This window comes from Apteryx mantelli, chromosome 5, assembly GCF_036417845.1.
Source record: "Apteryx mantelli isolate bAptMan1 chromosome 5, bAptMan1.hap1, whole genome shotgun sequence".
Classification (NCBI taxonomy): Eukaryota; Metazoa; Chordata; class Aves; order Apterygiformes; family Apterygidae; genus Apteryx; species Apteryx mantelli.
The window spans coordinates 77954388-77969169 of NC_089982.1; the positions used below are offsets into that span (position 1 = coordinate 77954388).

At 41.2% G+C, this 14782-nt stretch overlaps 1 protein-coding gene across 4 annotated transcripts in view; it reads left to right on the forward strand.

Annotated features, from left to right (window-relative positions):
- Positions 1–14782, forward strand: part of MXD4 (MAX dimerization protein 4) — a 39402-nt gene that overhangs the window by 20654 nt on the left and 3966 nt on the right. For all 4 annotated transcript variants that reach the window (XM_067298299.1, XM_013959982.2, XM_013959983.2 and 1 more), the window contains exons 4-5: positions 11052–11166; positions 14274–14433. In XM_067298299.1, the coding sequence (XP_067154400.1) occupies positions 11052–11166; positions 14274–14433 (275 nt within the window). The remainder of the gene's footprint in view (positions 1–11051; positions 11167–14273; positions 14434–14782) is intronic.

A 14782-nucleotide genomic window follows, 5' to 3' on the forward strand; every position in this document is an offset into this window, starting at 1 on the left:
CTCCACAGTTGGCAAAGACTGAAAAAGCATTGCACTAATGTAAAGGATGGGGAGTCTGAATCAGCTGTTGGGGTTTGACTGGGGACTGCATGTAAGTACGTATGTATATAAGGGTAACTTCAAGTGAGAATTAAAACTGCTTGATACCTGAATGGTCTGATCCTGCAGTGGAGCTTTCTTATCTGATTTGGGCTCTCACTGTTCTGAGGTAACAGACAAAATCTAATCTAACAAGCTGAGTGCCAGTAAAAGAGAGAGATTGGAGGTATCTAATTTAGGAGGACTAATAAATTGCATTGTGCACATTTTAATGCGCAGAACAAATGAATGGAAGGCTGGATGCATGAAGTGTTTAATACCTTTAATAAAAACACACCTGATTATTTTTTGTAAACTCTGCTTCCAAGTGTGTATAAATGTTTTCCATCGCTTGTGTATTTTCCCACAAGGCACTGTTCATCTCCCTTTGTTAGGTAGGTACTATATGATGCAAAGCTTGTTGTACTGTGTGATGCCTCTCTTGCTGCTGCTCAAAAGCACTTAAGAGGTAAACGTTAAAAGATAATCAGTAGGTAACGGGGCTAAAAACAGAAAACATCTGAAGCAGAAATTCCTTTTTTGTAGGCGTTAGAATTGTTCACATTTGTTTGACATTGACTTTAACATTTAAAATACAGAAAATTCTGTTCTTTCTATATAAGTACAACCTGAAGGCTACGATACTGAAATCTAGGTTGGAATCTTCATTTTTTTGCAGAAGAAAAAAAAAAATCCATGCATGGGTGAAAACTTACTGCAGAGGATTTCAACTATTTCCATAACGTTTGGTTTCTCTTGCCTCTGATTCTTGCCAGGACAGATTTTATTGGCTGGGGATGGGGATGGGGACTCCTATATGTGTAAATTTGAGATGGTCACCATCTAGGAAAGAGGAATAGTATTGAGTCATCATTGTGTTTGCTAGTGATGCTTTTAGGACTCCCTGTTTAGTTTATAAATTCTGATATTTTCCAAGAAGCATATATCAAATTTTGCATATTTCTGTCATATATCTCCTAGACCTGGGACAATGAAGATGTTAAACCTTTCATGGCTGCCATTGAAATAAGAGCAAATTAAGACAAGGGGATGGCTGAAGCCTAGGGAAACCAGTCAAGCCAAGCCTGGCTGTGGGGGGGAGCACTGGGAAAATCCAACAAGAGGAGAACAAAGTGGTCAGATGTCAGTCCTGCAAATCTGAATACCACAGAGCCTGAGGCTACGGTTCCCCAGCAGTTAAAAGTGGCACCAGCCAGCGCTGCTGGAGTCCCGCCTGCCCTGAAGCCCTTGTTCGCACGGTCCTGCCTGCTCACCTTGCCCAAGCGCTCCTCTGAGCACCCATGGTTCCTCAAGGAACCGAACTGGCTGCAAACCACCCGTCTTGGGGTCTGTCCCCTTGCTGGGTTAGCCTTTGGGTGCGTTAGCTACATGAAGGAGCTTGCCATGGGGTGAGAGGGGCTGCCGTGCTGGTGCGTGGCGGGGAGCGGGGGACGTCACCCTTGGTCACCCCTCGCTGGCGGCTTGCACTCGCCCGACTGAGCCACAGGAGCACCCGAGTGGGAGAAGATCCAGGAAGAATGTGGTGACAGGCCCTTACTGTGCCATAGGCTTTCATTTCTTGTGCTGGCCGAAGTGGAGTACGAGTCTGGCACCTTCACCAGTCCTGTGTGTGTCTACCAGTCCGGCCAGCGGCCAGCTGGTGAGGCCCAGAGCCAGTCCCAGACACTGGCCTTGTCTAGGCTGCTTTAAAGGGTCATTGCCACCCACGTGGCAGCCCCACAGGTTACTGCCATTTGCCTGTCTCGGCAGCCGCTCCGGCTTGTGATCCAGTGGGGTCAGAGTGCCAGGAGGACAAAAGCTAGACTGTAGGCAAGAAACATGGATGTACCCCAGGGTAACAGGTCTTTGAGAACTTAATCTAAACTTCTGAGGCATAGCAGAAATATTTTTTGAAAGGTAGTCACTACAACACAGTGAATGTGCTTTTTTTTAACCTAAAACTTTGTATTAAATGTTACTTAGGTGCTTAGGCTCTGCATAAAAAGATGCTGCACCTCTGTAAAACCGTGTGGCTCTTATCACACTGCTCCGGCCGTTCTCGGCTTCTGCCACATCAACGACTTGGTGTCGCGTGCGAAGCACGAGGACCGACGGGCTCCCCCTCCCGCTCCCCTCGAAAGCGGCTGTCAGTGGTGCCCAGCTGGGAGCGGCGCAGGGACGGGCAAGGCGGGAGAGGGGAAAAGGAGCCTGTGGTGGGGAAGGTCTGCCGGGCGTCACCTCTCAGGAGCCAGCAGCCTCCCTCCTGCAAACGGGCTGGTGTTCACCTGTCCCCAGCTTGCACCAGAACTAGCTTTGTGTGCTGCTGCCAGCATGCTTAGCTGCCCCAAATTTATACATCTGCGGTATTGCAGATATTTCCCTTAACTTACGTTTGCTTAAAAAGTGTAGGAACAGGTTCTGGTTTCATGCAAATATTCTAAAATACTAACAAGCGGCAACTTTTGGAAGGTTAAAAGCCAAAGTTAAAGTTTAGTGGAGTCTTGGCCCAGCAAGTGGGCTGAAGTGGCCTGAAATGGAAGTAAATAAAATGCAATATGAATTTTACAGTGTATGTTTATATATAGTGAACTACACAACTGTTAAATACTGTTCAGAGTGATAAGATGCACAGAACTGATACGGTAGGCCACGTAATGGGCAGGTGAGGTTATCTTCTAACTCTCTTCCTTAGCGTAAGAGTTGCGAACAGCACCAGTCATCTCTATGGGGTATTCACATGAAAACCTGTGCATGACTAATTTTGTAACAGCATTAACTCTTTTAAAGCTAATCACTGTAAGATACACGTGCAGCCATTGCCTTCGTAGGCAACTAACGTCCTCTGTTTGGGTACTTACAAAGTACCCAGAAACCACCTGGCTGCTAAAACTGCTGGCCAGTTTCTGTACAGATTTAGTGAAGCAGATACGCAAAAGTAGTCAGCACACTGAAAATGCATATAGAGTATGAAACTTCTCGTTAATACTAAAGTAAGTGAAATGGGCTGTTGTGCTGGTTGCAGGACTATTGCGTTTAACTCACTGAGAATCGCTTTGAAAGGGCACTCGCAGCTTTTTCCATCTGTTACCTCCCCTGCTTTGCTGCTGAGGTTCGTTTCAGAGGCCTGCATGAGATTTTAGACACAGATTAAAAAACGTGATTTGGAACAAACCTCGTATGAATCTTCACCTGCAGCACACCCTTTGTGTTTTTGTTCTTAGTAAACAAAAACGTGCATCTACTACAGGACGCTGCTGTTTGATTTAGTTTTTCTTGTATAATAAAACTCAAAGAGGTCTCCTGTAAGGGCGCCACTGAATTTTCTGTTTTTGACTCTGAGGCATTCAGCTGTAAGCAAATATTTCACACATCTCGTAGCAATCAGAATGTTCAAGCACGGCACACGGGGTGCCTTGCCATGGTACAGTGCCTCAGTACTAAGAGGTTTTCTTCCCTTTTCACTAAAGTAAATTTGTTGTGTAGTTGAAATAGATTGTGCAGCTTGAGTATGAGTTAGAGCCTCTTTTGAAAAAAATATTATATATTATTTATTATACTATATATTATACTCCTTTGTAGAGTAAAAGCATTGAAACTCTGACTGACATAAATATGGAAAAGACAGAATTTAAAACCATAATGAAGGTTATTATCTTTCATTGTATTTAATCTCTTTCCTAAGATATGCTAAATTCAGCCTGGACCATTAATTAATTGGTTTATTTGGAACCATTTTGATATGATTGAATTTCTATGATTTTATAAGATTGAAGTCTTATGGATAATCTCTTTAAATGCCTTTATAAACAAATGTATTCTGGTACAGAATGTATTCTGGTACGGAATCATCTTTGCTAGCTTACAAAAGGCATTGTAGAGCCATAAATATAACATTCCTGATACTTCTTTTAAGGAAAAGTGTTAGCTTAAAGAAGAGCGAGCCATATATGCTTGAGCACTTTTTCTAGGCAGCCTGGGATATGTAGTTACATGTGTACCTGCATTGTAGGTATGAACATGCTATTCAAGAGTATACAAAATAATATGAAAGCTTTTCCTATTCAGTACCATTAAAGCCTTTTCCATCAAAACTCTGTCACCGCTCAGAGTGTGGCTGTGCGTAAAACAAAGAGCTGTAGCCACTCAGAAGGTCTTGACTTGCCGTACCAAGCTGTGTGATTCAGCGCAAGAAAGCTGCTGGTGCAGTCGTAAGGCAGGCAGAGTTCCTAGTTATGATTTGAACCTTTGTGACAGGTGAATCCGGAAGTCATGATGGGGAAGTTTGTACTGCCAGTCTGCATTTTTTAAAAACTTAAAAATAATGATAAGAACGTAAATAATCATGCTGTCTGTGTTCATCATGTCCACTGCGTGTCATGAAGGATCCTGAGCCGCTGTGTTTGCTGATTCTCTGTGACTAAAACGCTAGTGCTCCCTGTACGCAGGTATTTGCATTTCATAAATAAAACTGTGAACAGGCTTCCTGTAAGAACAAGAGCACATTATGACTACAGTTAACTTACTTCTGTATTCTGTGCTGAATTTCAGAACCAGTAGGGAGGCAAAATGAGCTTTTTTTAGAGAGAAAAAACAAACACTAGTTATTTCAGGGGTCTCTGACCTAGAGTTATGGGCTTAGCCCAAAACTCTTTGGTTCAGAATGTACTTTGAGAACATTTGGTTCCAGAAGTGAATTTTTGGTTAGAGACTCCTCTCTGACTTTATCCTATGCACATTATTAGTCCAGATTGCATCGTCATTCAGCAACAACGAACCATCAGTAACTGCTCTATACTTAAACCTTGGTATATTAGCTTCATTCCATTGCACAGCACCAGAACTGGGATATGTTCAATGTGGGGAAAAAATGTAAAACAGAGGAGAAGGAATTCAAATTGCTCTGGTACTCTGTTCCATTTGTAACAATATTGCCTCTTTAAGATTCATTTCCAATTCTTTTGTTCACATTACCTGTAATACTTTTTAATTCTTTGAAGCAGGGGTTTTGTTTTATTTGTATTAAAAATTCTGTGTGCTTTACATGTGAGGAAGGACAGAGTTGGGCCTTACAATAGGGTCTGAGGCTGACTGATTTTTTCATTGAATTGATTAAAGTACAAAGATGGTGAATTTTTAATTTTGGTATCTGTTTCAAATGTATTTATCTGTTGTTCTCACAGTGCAGCTCCTAATGATTTCATTTTCAATGTGTTTGACCTACAGATGTCCTTTTCTTTTCAGAATGTCACGAAGAATTAGTAGATTAAATAATTGATTTAAGAGTATTTCAACCTCCTGTTTACACAGTTAGTTTAGACTAATTTGGGACATTTGAAATACAGATAGATGTTCAGCCATGCAAGCATTTCTAGCATTGAAAGCATCTTGCAGAAAGACCAGTTTAGGCCTTCTGGTGAGGCAGGCGTTCCTACGTGCCAATACATGCGTCAGCGATGCACTGTGGGGTGACAGGTACATTTGACTGTGGGTGGTGAAGCAATATGGAGTAGACAGTTCCCGCTCTAGCCGATCTCTGCTGGAGCCAGTGCAAAGGGAAATTGAGTACACACAGTATGGTGGTACGGACGTTTTGTTGCTCTTTGCCTGTTTACTAGCTTTCCAAATCCTTGCTGCCCAACAGCTGGAGACACTGCAGCTCAAAGAAGCCACCCAGTATGGCCAAGGCAGCTCCATGTTGTGACTGGGCAATTTAGGAGTGTTTAGGGTGTGAACACGACAGAGCTTTTTTAGGACAGATGGGACAACAAACTCTAGTGGTAAGAGTTGCTCCTTCCTATTTACAGCTAGCCTTGGGTCAACAAGTGAGTGGGTGCAAGCGCGAAAGTCACTCTTCTGACTTGAGAAGGCTGTGGACTGAGAGCTTGAGGATGTACAAGATGAACACCATCATGAATTTGCTTTGCATCTAGTGAGTCTTATGCTCTTGCCCATGATGGTAGAGAAACGGATGAGCATTGCCATTTTGATGCTAAACACCCTTTCTGCCAGTCATCCCTGGCAGTCAGCAGCAGAATGTTGACTGGTGGAACTGTGGTTTATGGCCTTGGGAGCAGCTCGGAGGAAATGCTTATCCCATGCTAGCTATCATGAACGTGTGGAAGGCTGTCAGCAGCGTTGCCGGCATGGCTTTCCCCAGCCCGGGTGGTATGATTGACAAGCACACATTCCCAGCACAGTTGCCAAGGTTTAACATGAACAGGACAGGATTTTTCTCTGTCACCCTGTTGCTGTCATGAACGTCGGTGGCCATTTAATTTCACATATGCCTGGCTGAGGCGTGCCATGCTGAGGACTACGCAACTTGCTGTGGATGTACGTTTGCCGAAGGAAACCTTTGCCTTTCCAGCTGGCTTTGTGCAGATCAGGGGGTCAAATGGTGGATGCTGTTCTCTCCCCCAGATACTTGCTAAGCCCTCTGGATTTTTACTTGTATGGTTTAGGAAACATACCTTGGCTGCCATCAAAAAAACGTGCAAATATGGCCTGAGGAGCTTCACAAGTGTGTGCTTTTGGACTAGCTAATGGCTATTTCTAACTACTGTGCTGGGTCTGTTATAAAACCTGCAGACAGCCCCTGGGGAAAGACTGTAGGTGGATCAGGTTGCTCTGCAAAGCCAGCACTGTGTTGGAGCAGACTGGCACAGTTTTTAGTCACCGGTTCTTTGTTGATAGGTGAGTGGGAGCAATCTTGTGAGTCGGATGCTACAGCTTTACAAACAATCAACGTTTCTATGACTGTATGAACCCTTGATTGCAAGGGACCTCTGAATGTCTCTAGCCCAGTCTCTTGCTTCTAGTGGGACTCTTGCTGATGTTCGATCAAGTCAGCCATGGCTTTGTTTAGCTAAATCTTGAAAAACCTCCAAGGACAGAACTTATACAGCCTTTCTAGGCAACTTGTTCCAGTGCTGCATTGCCACCCTAGTAAAAACTTGTTTCCTAATGTCCAGCCTGAACCTCCTAATTCACAGCCATTGCCTCTTGTTACATTGTTTGACCCTACTGAGAGGTATTTTGCTCCCATTGTAACTACCCATTAATTAGCTGTAGGAATTTCTTGGAATTACTGTAGTTTCCTTAGAATGAAGATTATCCAGTGTGAACAATGTGCTTTAGTTTTTTCTTCTGAGTCTTAATGTTCCACTTCTTGGTGTGCTAAAATGGATTTTTGCATCTATGATTTCATACATATGGGGGAGCTTATCGACCACTATTTAACAGATTCATTTAATGCAATTTTGAAATTGGTTAGAGTCAAAGATCTTGATTTATTTTTGCATGACAGCCTTTTTGGCTTCTGAACATAGCCACTTATGGGGAACGTTTACCAAATTTTTGGTGTTAATAATTCATTTTTATTAAACATCAGAATAGCTGTAATATAGATTTGTAGGGTCATATTTGTGAGCTCACATATGTGGAAGTGTTGGAGTGTAGAACACCTGAAATTGCTCTGTCTTCTAGCAGACAAGACAGTGCATGAGTCCGAGCCAGGTCACACGTGCCCCCTGTGCCTGTCTCGGGCAGCGGCGCAGAGCCATGCCTGCAACGGAGAGGCACCGGCTCCTGCGCTGTGCCCCAGGGCCTTGCTCCCGTGGCAGCGCTTGGGCATGCCGATTTGCGAGGGCTTTTCTTGGACCCTTACCTTCCTTGATAAAATCAGCTAGTAGCAGCAGCGAGGGATGTTTCTGCACATCCTTACGAGGTGAGGAGAGTGTGCGCTCTCGCGGGCACCGCGTTAGCGGCCTGGCATCGTGCTGTGCGTGAGCGCGCGTGCAGCGGTCGCATCCCGGAGCGGGAGCGGAGCATCGTGCCGCACCTCCGTTACCGTCGCTCTGAGAGCGGGTGGTTTCTTGCTTATTTTCTAGGTGGAATTTAAGGCGTGAACTGCCGAACCCCGTGCGGTTCAGGCTGTGATTACCTCTGTGATTGCCTTTCCCTCTTCAGGGGGTTACAGTCAGCTGAGGAGAGGCGGCTGTCAGTTCCCGGCGGTACAAGAGAAATTGCTGCTGGCAGATTCTGTACGTGACAATTTATCTGCTGCGAAGTTCGAGTCCCTTGTTCCCGTTGCTGTGAGCTGTTAACATAACATGCCTGAAATGTTTGCTTGCATTCTTACGTTTTTTCCTAGGACTTGCAAACTGAAAAACGTGGGGGGGCACATTTAATCTAGTATCATAGTAATTACGATTTTTTTTTTTTATGTTCACAGTCTATGCCACTGATTATGCCGTTGTGTTATGTGAATTAGCCACATAAATGTACCTGTATTTATGTAAAGATGTATGTGCCTACGCTTTGAAATCTTTCATAGTTTCATAGATACTGAGAAAATGAATGACAAAGTCCCATTGTAAAAAGGATAAAGGTAGAACAGGCCTTTTAGCTAGTGTATTTATTACATTTAGTGCTATCAATTATTAGTGCTGAGAATAATTTAAAGCAATTTTTTATTATTTAGCTTTTTAAAATTCTTTATATTGATGAATTAAAATAGTCTTATTCACTTTAGTCACATGTTCTTCATGGCACTTCTGTAAAGTACTGCTTTACTTGGTTTGCACATAAAATAAAAGTATTAATGCTTTAAAAAGACATACAGCTGTTGTCCACTGGAACGTGGTAATATTCCTGTTAATTCTCCAGCTGATGGTAACGAAGTATACTAAAACCTTATTTTGTCCCCTGTGGTAAGCAGACTTTCTTCAAACGTTAACAGAAGGAAGACAAGTTGAGTATGTAGTCTGGCTTTATTCATGTTTCTCAGGATTAATATTAGAAACACCTCAGATTAACAGATTAACAGTTCTGTATATTCTTTATAATGCTTTTAATTACTGCAAGCATATCGATTATTGCATGTTAATGTATTTAACTTTCTATTTTACTACTTAGGAGCTATTCTCCTCCTCTTCCTTGCCGCATCCTCCTTTATCTTCAGTCTCCACTTTCTCTGTCAGCTGTCTAAATAGAGTCGCATCCAAGTTGTGCTGAGTGACGCAGACGATTGAGTGCATGTTTAGAGGCCATTTAAAAACCAAAAAGATTAATTGAATTTAGTTGCTGAAGCAAAATTATTATTTAAACATAAAACCAGCCAGGTAGCTGTTAGAGGCTACAGATACAGAAATAGAAATTTACCTGTTTTCTGTATTAATACCAGTAGTCCCTAATGCTGGTACTTCACCTTTTAGATCTGTTTTAAAGATCAATGTCCCAGCTTAAGTCAGCAAGCCAAGCACCACTTTGCAATCTGATGGGGCTACTCATGTGAATATTTACCCCGGACTTTGTTGTTGTTGTTGTTGTTGTTGGTTTAAAAATAGATTATTAAGTTTAGAGCTTCGTATTTAAAAACAAACTCTAGGCCTAAACAAAGAATGTCAGCAATTTCTCTCTTGAGACTGACATTTTCTGCAATATGCTCTTTTTTGTAAGTGGCTTAAAGAAAGAATTAACAATTTTACAGAAATTCTCTTTGAATTCATACCTAATATATTGCTGACTTACAGGCAGTCACAACTGAACTTGTGAGTGTGTAGTCATAGCGTTACAGTACTGTATTTTAATTAGATTTTATTTTGCTTTGGGTTTTTTTCCCCCATTAATTCTCAGGCTGTTTTCACATTACACTAATCATTCCAATTACATATCTATAATTTGTCATTCCGTGTGTGTTAAATTATCTTAAGCTGCATTTCAAATACAGATGCTGAACTGATTGTTCTGAACTGAGTGCTCAAAAGGAAAAATAAGTTCATTCTTGACCAGAAGCATGTAATTTCCAGCAAAGTTTGTTTGCAGGAATAGACTATTTTAGAATATTAGAATTTAGAGTATATTTAGACTATTTTGCAGGAATAGAATATGTCTGCAAGAACAGAATATTACAGATGTTGCTCATGTTGTTTTGTATCTATTTCATTGTAAAAATGAAGGGTAATTTCCTGTGGATTCCTGTTCAATATTATGCATAAAAGTAGGAGGGATTTTCTTTTGGTTTTAATTGTAGAAATACACTCACAGAATGTTCTTTAGTTTGTCACAGCCTTGTTTTGGATAGATGAAATTAACTGTTTCATAGGCTCTTCTGTCTCTTGCCAGCTTCTCTCTCAAAGAAATACAGAATGTCTAAAAACCAAGAAGGAAGTATCACTTTGTAGAAATGCCACGTTGTTTATCTTCTTTTTACTGATGGATTTAATGTTATTAATACAGCAGAGAGATGACTGAGAGGAGAAGGAGTACTGCTCACAAAGGAACACTGTAGAAAACAGGACCCAGCATAGCTGGAACTATTTTTTCCTCTCTCGTGTTTATAATAAACATTGTTCTGGCTGTACAATGGCAGGAGGAATGGCCCTGTCCCCGTCCCCAAAGGGGACTGTGCATCAGTAGATGGGAGGGGAAGGGAGTCAAGACCTCTCTTGGAATAAATGGATAAGCCCCGGCTGGAAGCAGCTCGGAGCTGTGGCTGCGGAGGCAGGTGGACGCTCTTGCCTTGCGCAGCGGCAGCGTGTCGGCCACGTCAGGCAGGGCTGATCGCGGCGAACGGGCACCGGGGTCCGCAGCCTCCGTCCTCCCTCCCCGGAAAACCTCTGCCTGCAAAAATCGCTGAGTTGGAGTGAAGTCCCGGCTTTTCCACCTTATCCTACCTTGGTCAGTTTATTCTCTCTCTCTGAATGTACTTCCCCTTTTCTATAGGATGGGGATAACCAGACTGAGCAAACAGCTTCAAAATATAGGTATGAAAATACTATATAAATGTGCCAAGTAGTATTACTGTATTTCAAGTGACCTTTTGGTCTGAAACTTTGCCAAAGGGAGGGGAAAGGAAGCCGCTGTTGAATCAAGTTCTGCACAGAGATCCTGCAAACAGATGGTGTTTGCATATAGGATATGCTATTTGAGGGTAACTTTACTACAACGCTCTTCATTTTTAATAATTTCAGGCGGGCTAAGCTCCGGCTATATTTGGAACAGCTAAAACAGCTTGTGCCTCTTGGGCCAGACAGCACCAGACACACCACTCTAAGTCTGTTGAAAAGAGCTAAGATGCATATCAAGGTAAAAATATTCATCCATATTTTTATTTCTTTTAAAGCAGAATCTTCCAGAATGTGTATCCATTGAGAGGAAACTGTTTCTCACACAAAGTCCATATCCATATGTCCAATCTTCTGGATATATTGGCCTTTATTAAATGCAAGTATTTCAGCCACAGTATCAAGTTTAAGAGTTTTGAAATTTATCTTGCAGTCTCAGATATATAAAATGTTGGTGATTTCTGCTTAGTTATTAATGGTTTATATTATATTTTACAAAAATAATATATGTGTCATGGCTGTTCTTTGATTTATCTATTTATTTTTTAAAGACTGCGCAAACTAGCATTGTACTGCATTGATTTCAAGGTAAAAAGATCATGATCGAAATAACTAATGGAGTCAAGGGATTATAGCTATTAGTTAGTCTTACCCCATCCCACATCTTGATGATGAGATCTTGGAGTGTTTGACAGTCATTTAAAAGAAACCAAAAATAAAATGAAATATCCTGATAGTTGCCACTTGCCTTGCATGTTTCATTCACGTAGCATCTGAGCCAGAAGTTTAAAAAAGAAACAAGCAACCAACCCCCCCCCCCCCCCAAACCTCCCTGTGATTCAGCAACAGTACGGATTGCACAGGTAATACAAAGAGAATTTACCCCCGAGGCCTCCTCTCTCCCTAACATACCTTTGCTCCCATTTTCATCTCTGTAGTTTTCAGGGGAGGGGGTTATGTATGGAAATAGGACAACTGAGTATTTAAACGTAAAAGTTAAAAAACAAGTTTCTGCTGCAGTGTCCAGACTGTAATTATTCATCTGGCCTTTTTTCAATGTTCTAGGAAAATAGATCAAGAAAAGTGAAGTGTCAAGAGAGGCTGAACACTGCCAGTAATCTTGGAATATTTTTGAAAACAGCCTGCAGTTGTGCAGCATGAAGTTATCATTGCAGTTGCAGGAATGGTATAATTCATATAAAGTATTAGAGATGAATTTAATCAAAACCATTCTTGTCAATAAGTTTATCGAACTACTTCTTCAGCTCTTATAAGCACATTTACTCCAGCTGGGCAACCCCCGTTTTTAGCATTTGAGATTTTGGCCTCTTGTGGGTAATTCAGGCTAACATGCATGAAGGGCACTGCATGTGTTTTTTGTCTTGGGCTGCCCCCCTATCATGGGCTTAGGCGTACAAATTGAAAAAGTGTTTTTACAAGTGGAAAGCATGAGAGATGAGCCATGTAGTTACCGTTTCAGCTCCTGATTTAAAAAAAAAAAAAGGAAAAAAGGAAAAAAGGAATAGATTGTCTCAGAGTCCATTATGCACCGTATCAAGTACTTAGTTTCTGAAAAATGAAACTGGGGTTTAGTTTTGTTTTTAAGTTTTTAACTGAACCTACCCTGACTGTACTGCCACTTAATTGCTTCTCTTCGTCAGGTCTAGAGGCCTTCCAGATAGCTAGCAAGACTTTCTTCAGGGTCGGGCCTGCTACCATGCCGGTGCTGCCGGGGCATGCTAATGCCTGCCCTCCGTTTCTAGAGCAGACGAGTCACCTTGGTTTGAACTTTTCACACACGCCCCCATATACTGAAACTTGCCCTGAGTGGTTGGACAGTGTTCAGTCTCCTGAATGTGAATCACTGAGTCCATTCCTAAAATAGTTGTTGGAGTTGGGATTGTGGCCAGGAAAAAAAAGGAGAAGGAAATCTGATCAATTGGGCATATTTGGTTTGTTGTGACTATGGATGTACCAACCCCTTTTCTTAGTATAACACTGTGTATCTGGGTACAGTGCATATCCACCTGATGTATTGCCTTGGAGAGGGCTTAAAATGAGGCTACAGAACTTAGTTTTCATTCAGCCAGGAAACTGCCCAGTTCAATAATGCCAATTTTTCACAAGATGAATACTCCTGCTTTCAGGGTTGCACTGGAACAGCACAATCTTTGCAATCATTTGGCTTGTGGCTTGCTGTGCACCGTCACACCCCTCTCTCCTCTGGAAAACCAAGCACAGGTTCATTCAGACAGCAGGGAGGAGTTGGCAGCAACTCTATTCACTCCCAGTAAATCTCTTGAAACTCAGTGGACATGTAAACACAGTTCAAAGAGAAATTTGGTCTTTCTTATCGGTCTGCTTTTACTGCTAGAAATGTAATTTACTGAATCAGACAGAAAAACCCTGTTTGTTTTACTACAAAGATTTTTGCTTTTTACTTCCAGTTTGTGAACCCATTATCATGTTATACATTATACTTTCTTCCCCAGTGATATAGTCTGTTTCTGAAAATGGCTATCAGCGATTTGGAAAAGGGTTCAGTTGAAATCTTAAAAGCTATTATTTCTATTACCTTTGTATCAACAGTGCAGCACATTTTATGGGGAATGAGGTATTCTTTTTATTTCCAAAATTAATACCTTCTTTAATTCAGGCTGCAGGGGAAATTTCAGGCAAGATAGTGCAAGCCTTTCACAGGCTATTTACTGAGAAATTTTGAATTAATGCCACTGATTTTGTAGGATGTTGTCATAGAATTATTATATTTGCTCCAGAGAAATTTTAGGAAAGAAAAATAAAAGAACAAAGCAAATTGTTAGTAAACACTTTCTACTTTATATAAGTAATACTGCAGTATTGCTAATGAAGTACTTTAAATGGTAAAAATATCTACAGCCTGTAGTATGAGGGAGGGCATTCAAGAGACTCCTAGTTGTTTCTTTATGGTGATGTCTCTTATTTCACCTAAAGAGGCTTTACATTCTGACTGAAATGTGAGCTATTTTTATTTATCAAGGATGATACCACTTTTGCCTGGTAAAATGTTTTAAATATTCTCCAGAACCAAGGCTAAACTAATTCAGTCTTAGCTGAGGAACTGTTACTAGTGGCAAAACAATCTCCAATGGATTCCTTTTTTCTGTGTCTGTGTATTTTATTATGAGACAAATTCAGTCCTGACCTAGCCAGCTTCAATTCTACTGAATTCCATAGAACTGTATCAATGAGGATTTTGCCTGATCATCAATTCCTGCTTTAAAATTACTATTTATGAAAAAATCTTACATTACTTATGCTTTAACATTAATAAAAACTGTTGGCTTATTAATTTTCTCTCCCTTTAAGAAATTGGAAGAACAGGACCGAAAAGCTCTAAATATTAAAGAACAACTACAGCGGGAACACCGCTACCTCAAACGCAGATTGGAACAGCTATCCGTGCAGGGCATGGAGCGCATCCGCACTGACAGTATGGGATCAACAATATCCACTGATTCTGAACAAGGTAATTGAACAAGGACTTCCAAAAGGGAGCTGCAAGAGCAGGAAGGAAAAGGGAAGTAGGGAAGGAAGAAAATACAAGAATATTATTTAGAACTAAAATCAAGCTTTCAGCAAAACCCAGACAAAATTGTTCCATTATGCAATCTGCAGACTAAAAACCTACTGCATCTTTTTTCATACCCTTTGCAAAACATTCTTTTTCTGATCAGTTTTGATTTCTATACAGCTATTTATACTGCTTGTGTTTTTGCCAGTTTTCTAAACAATTACCATTTCATGTTCAGAATTTTTTGTATAATTATTGGTAAGGCTGGCATAATATTTTCTTCTTGGAAGAAAAGATGTCTTAA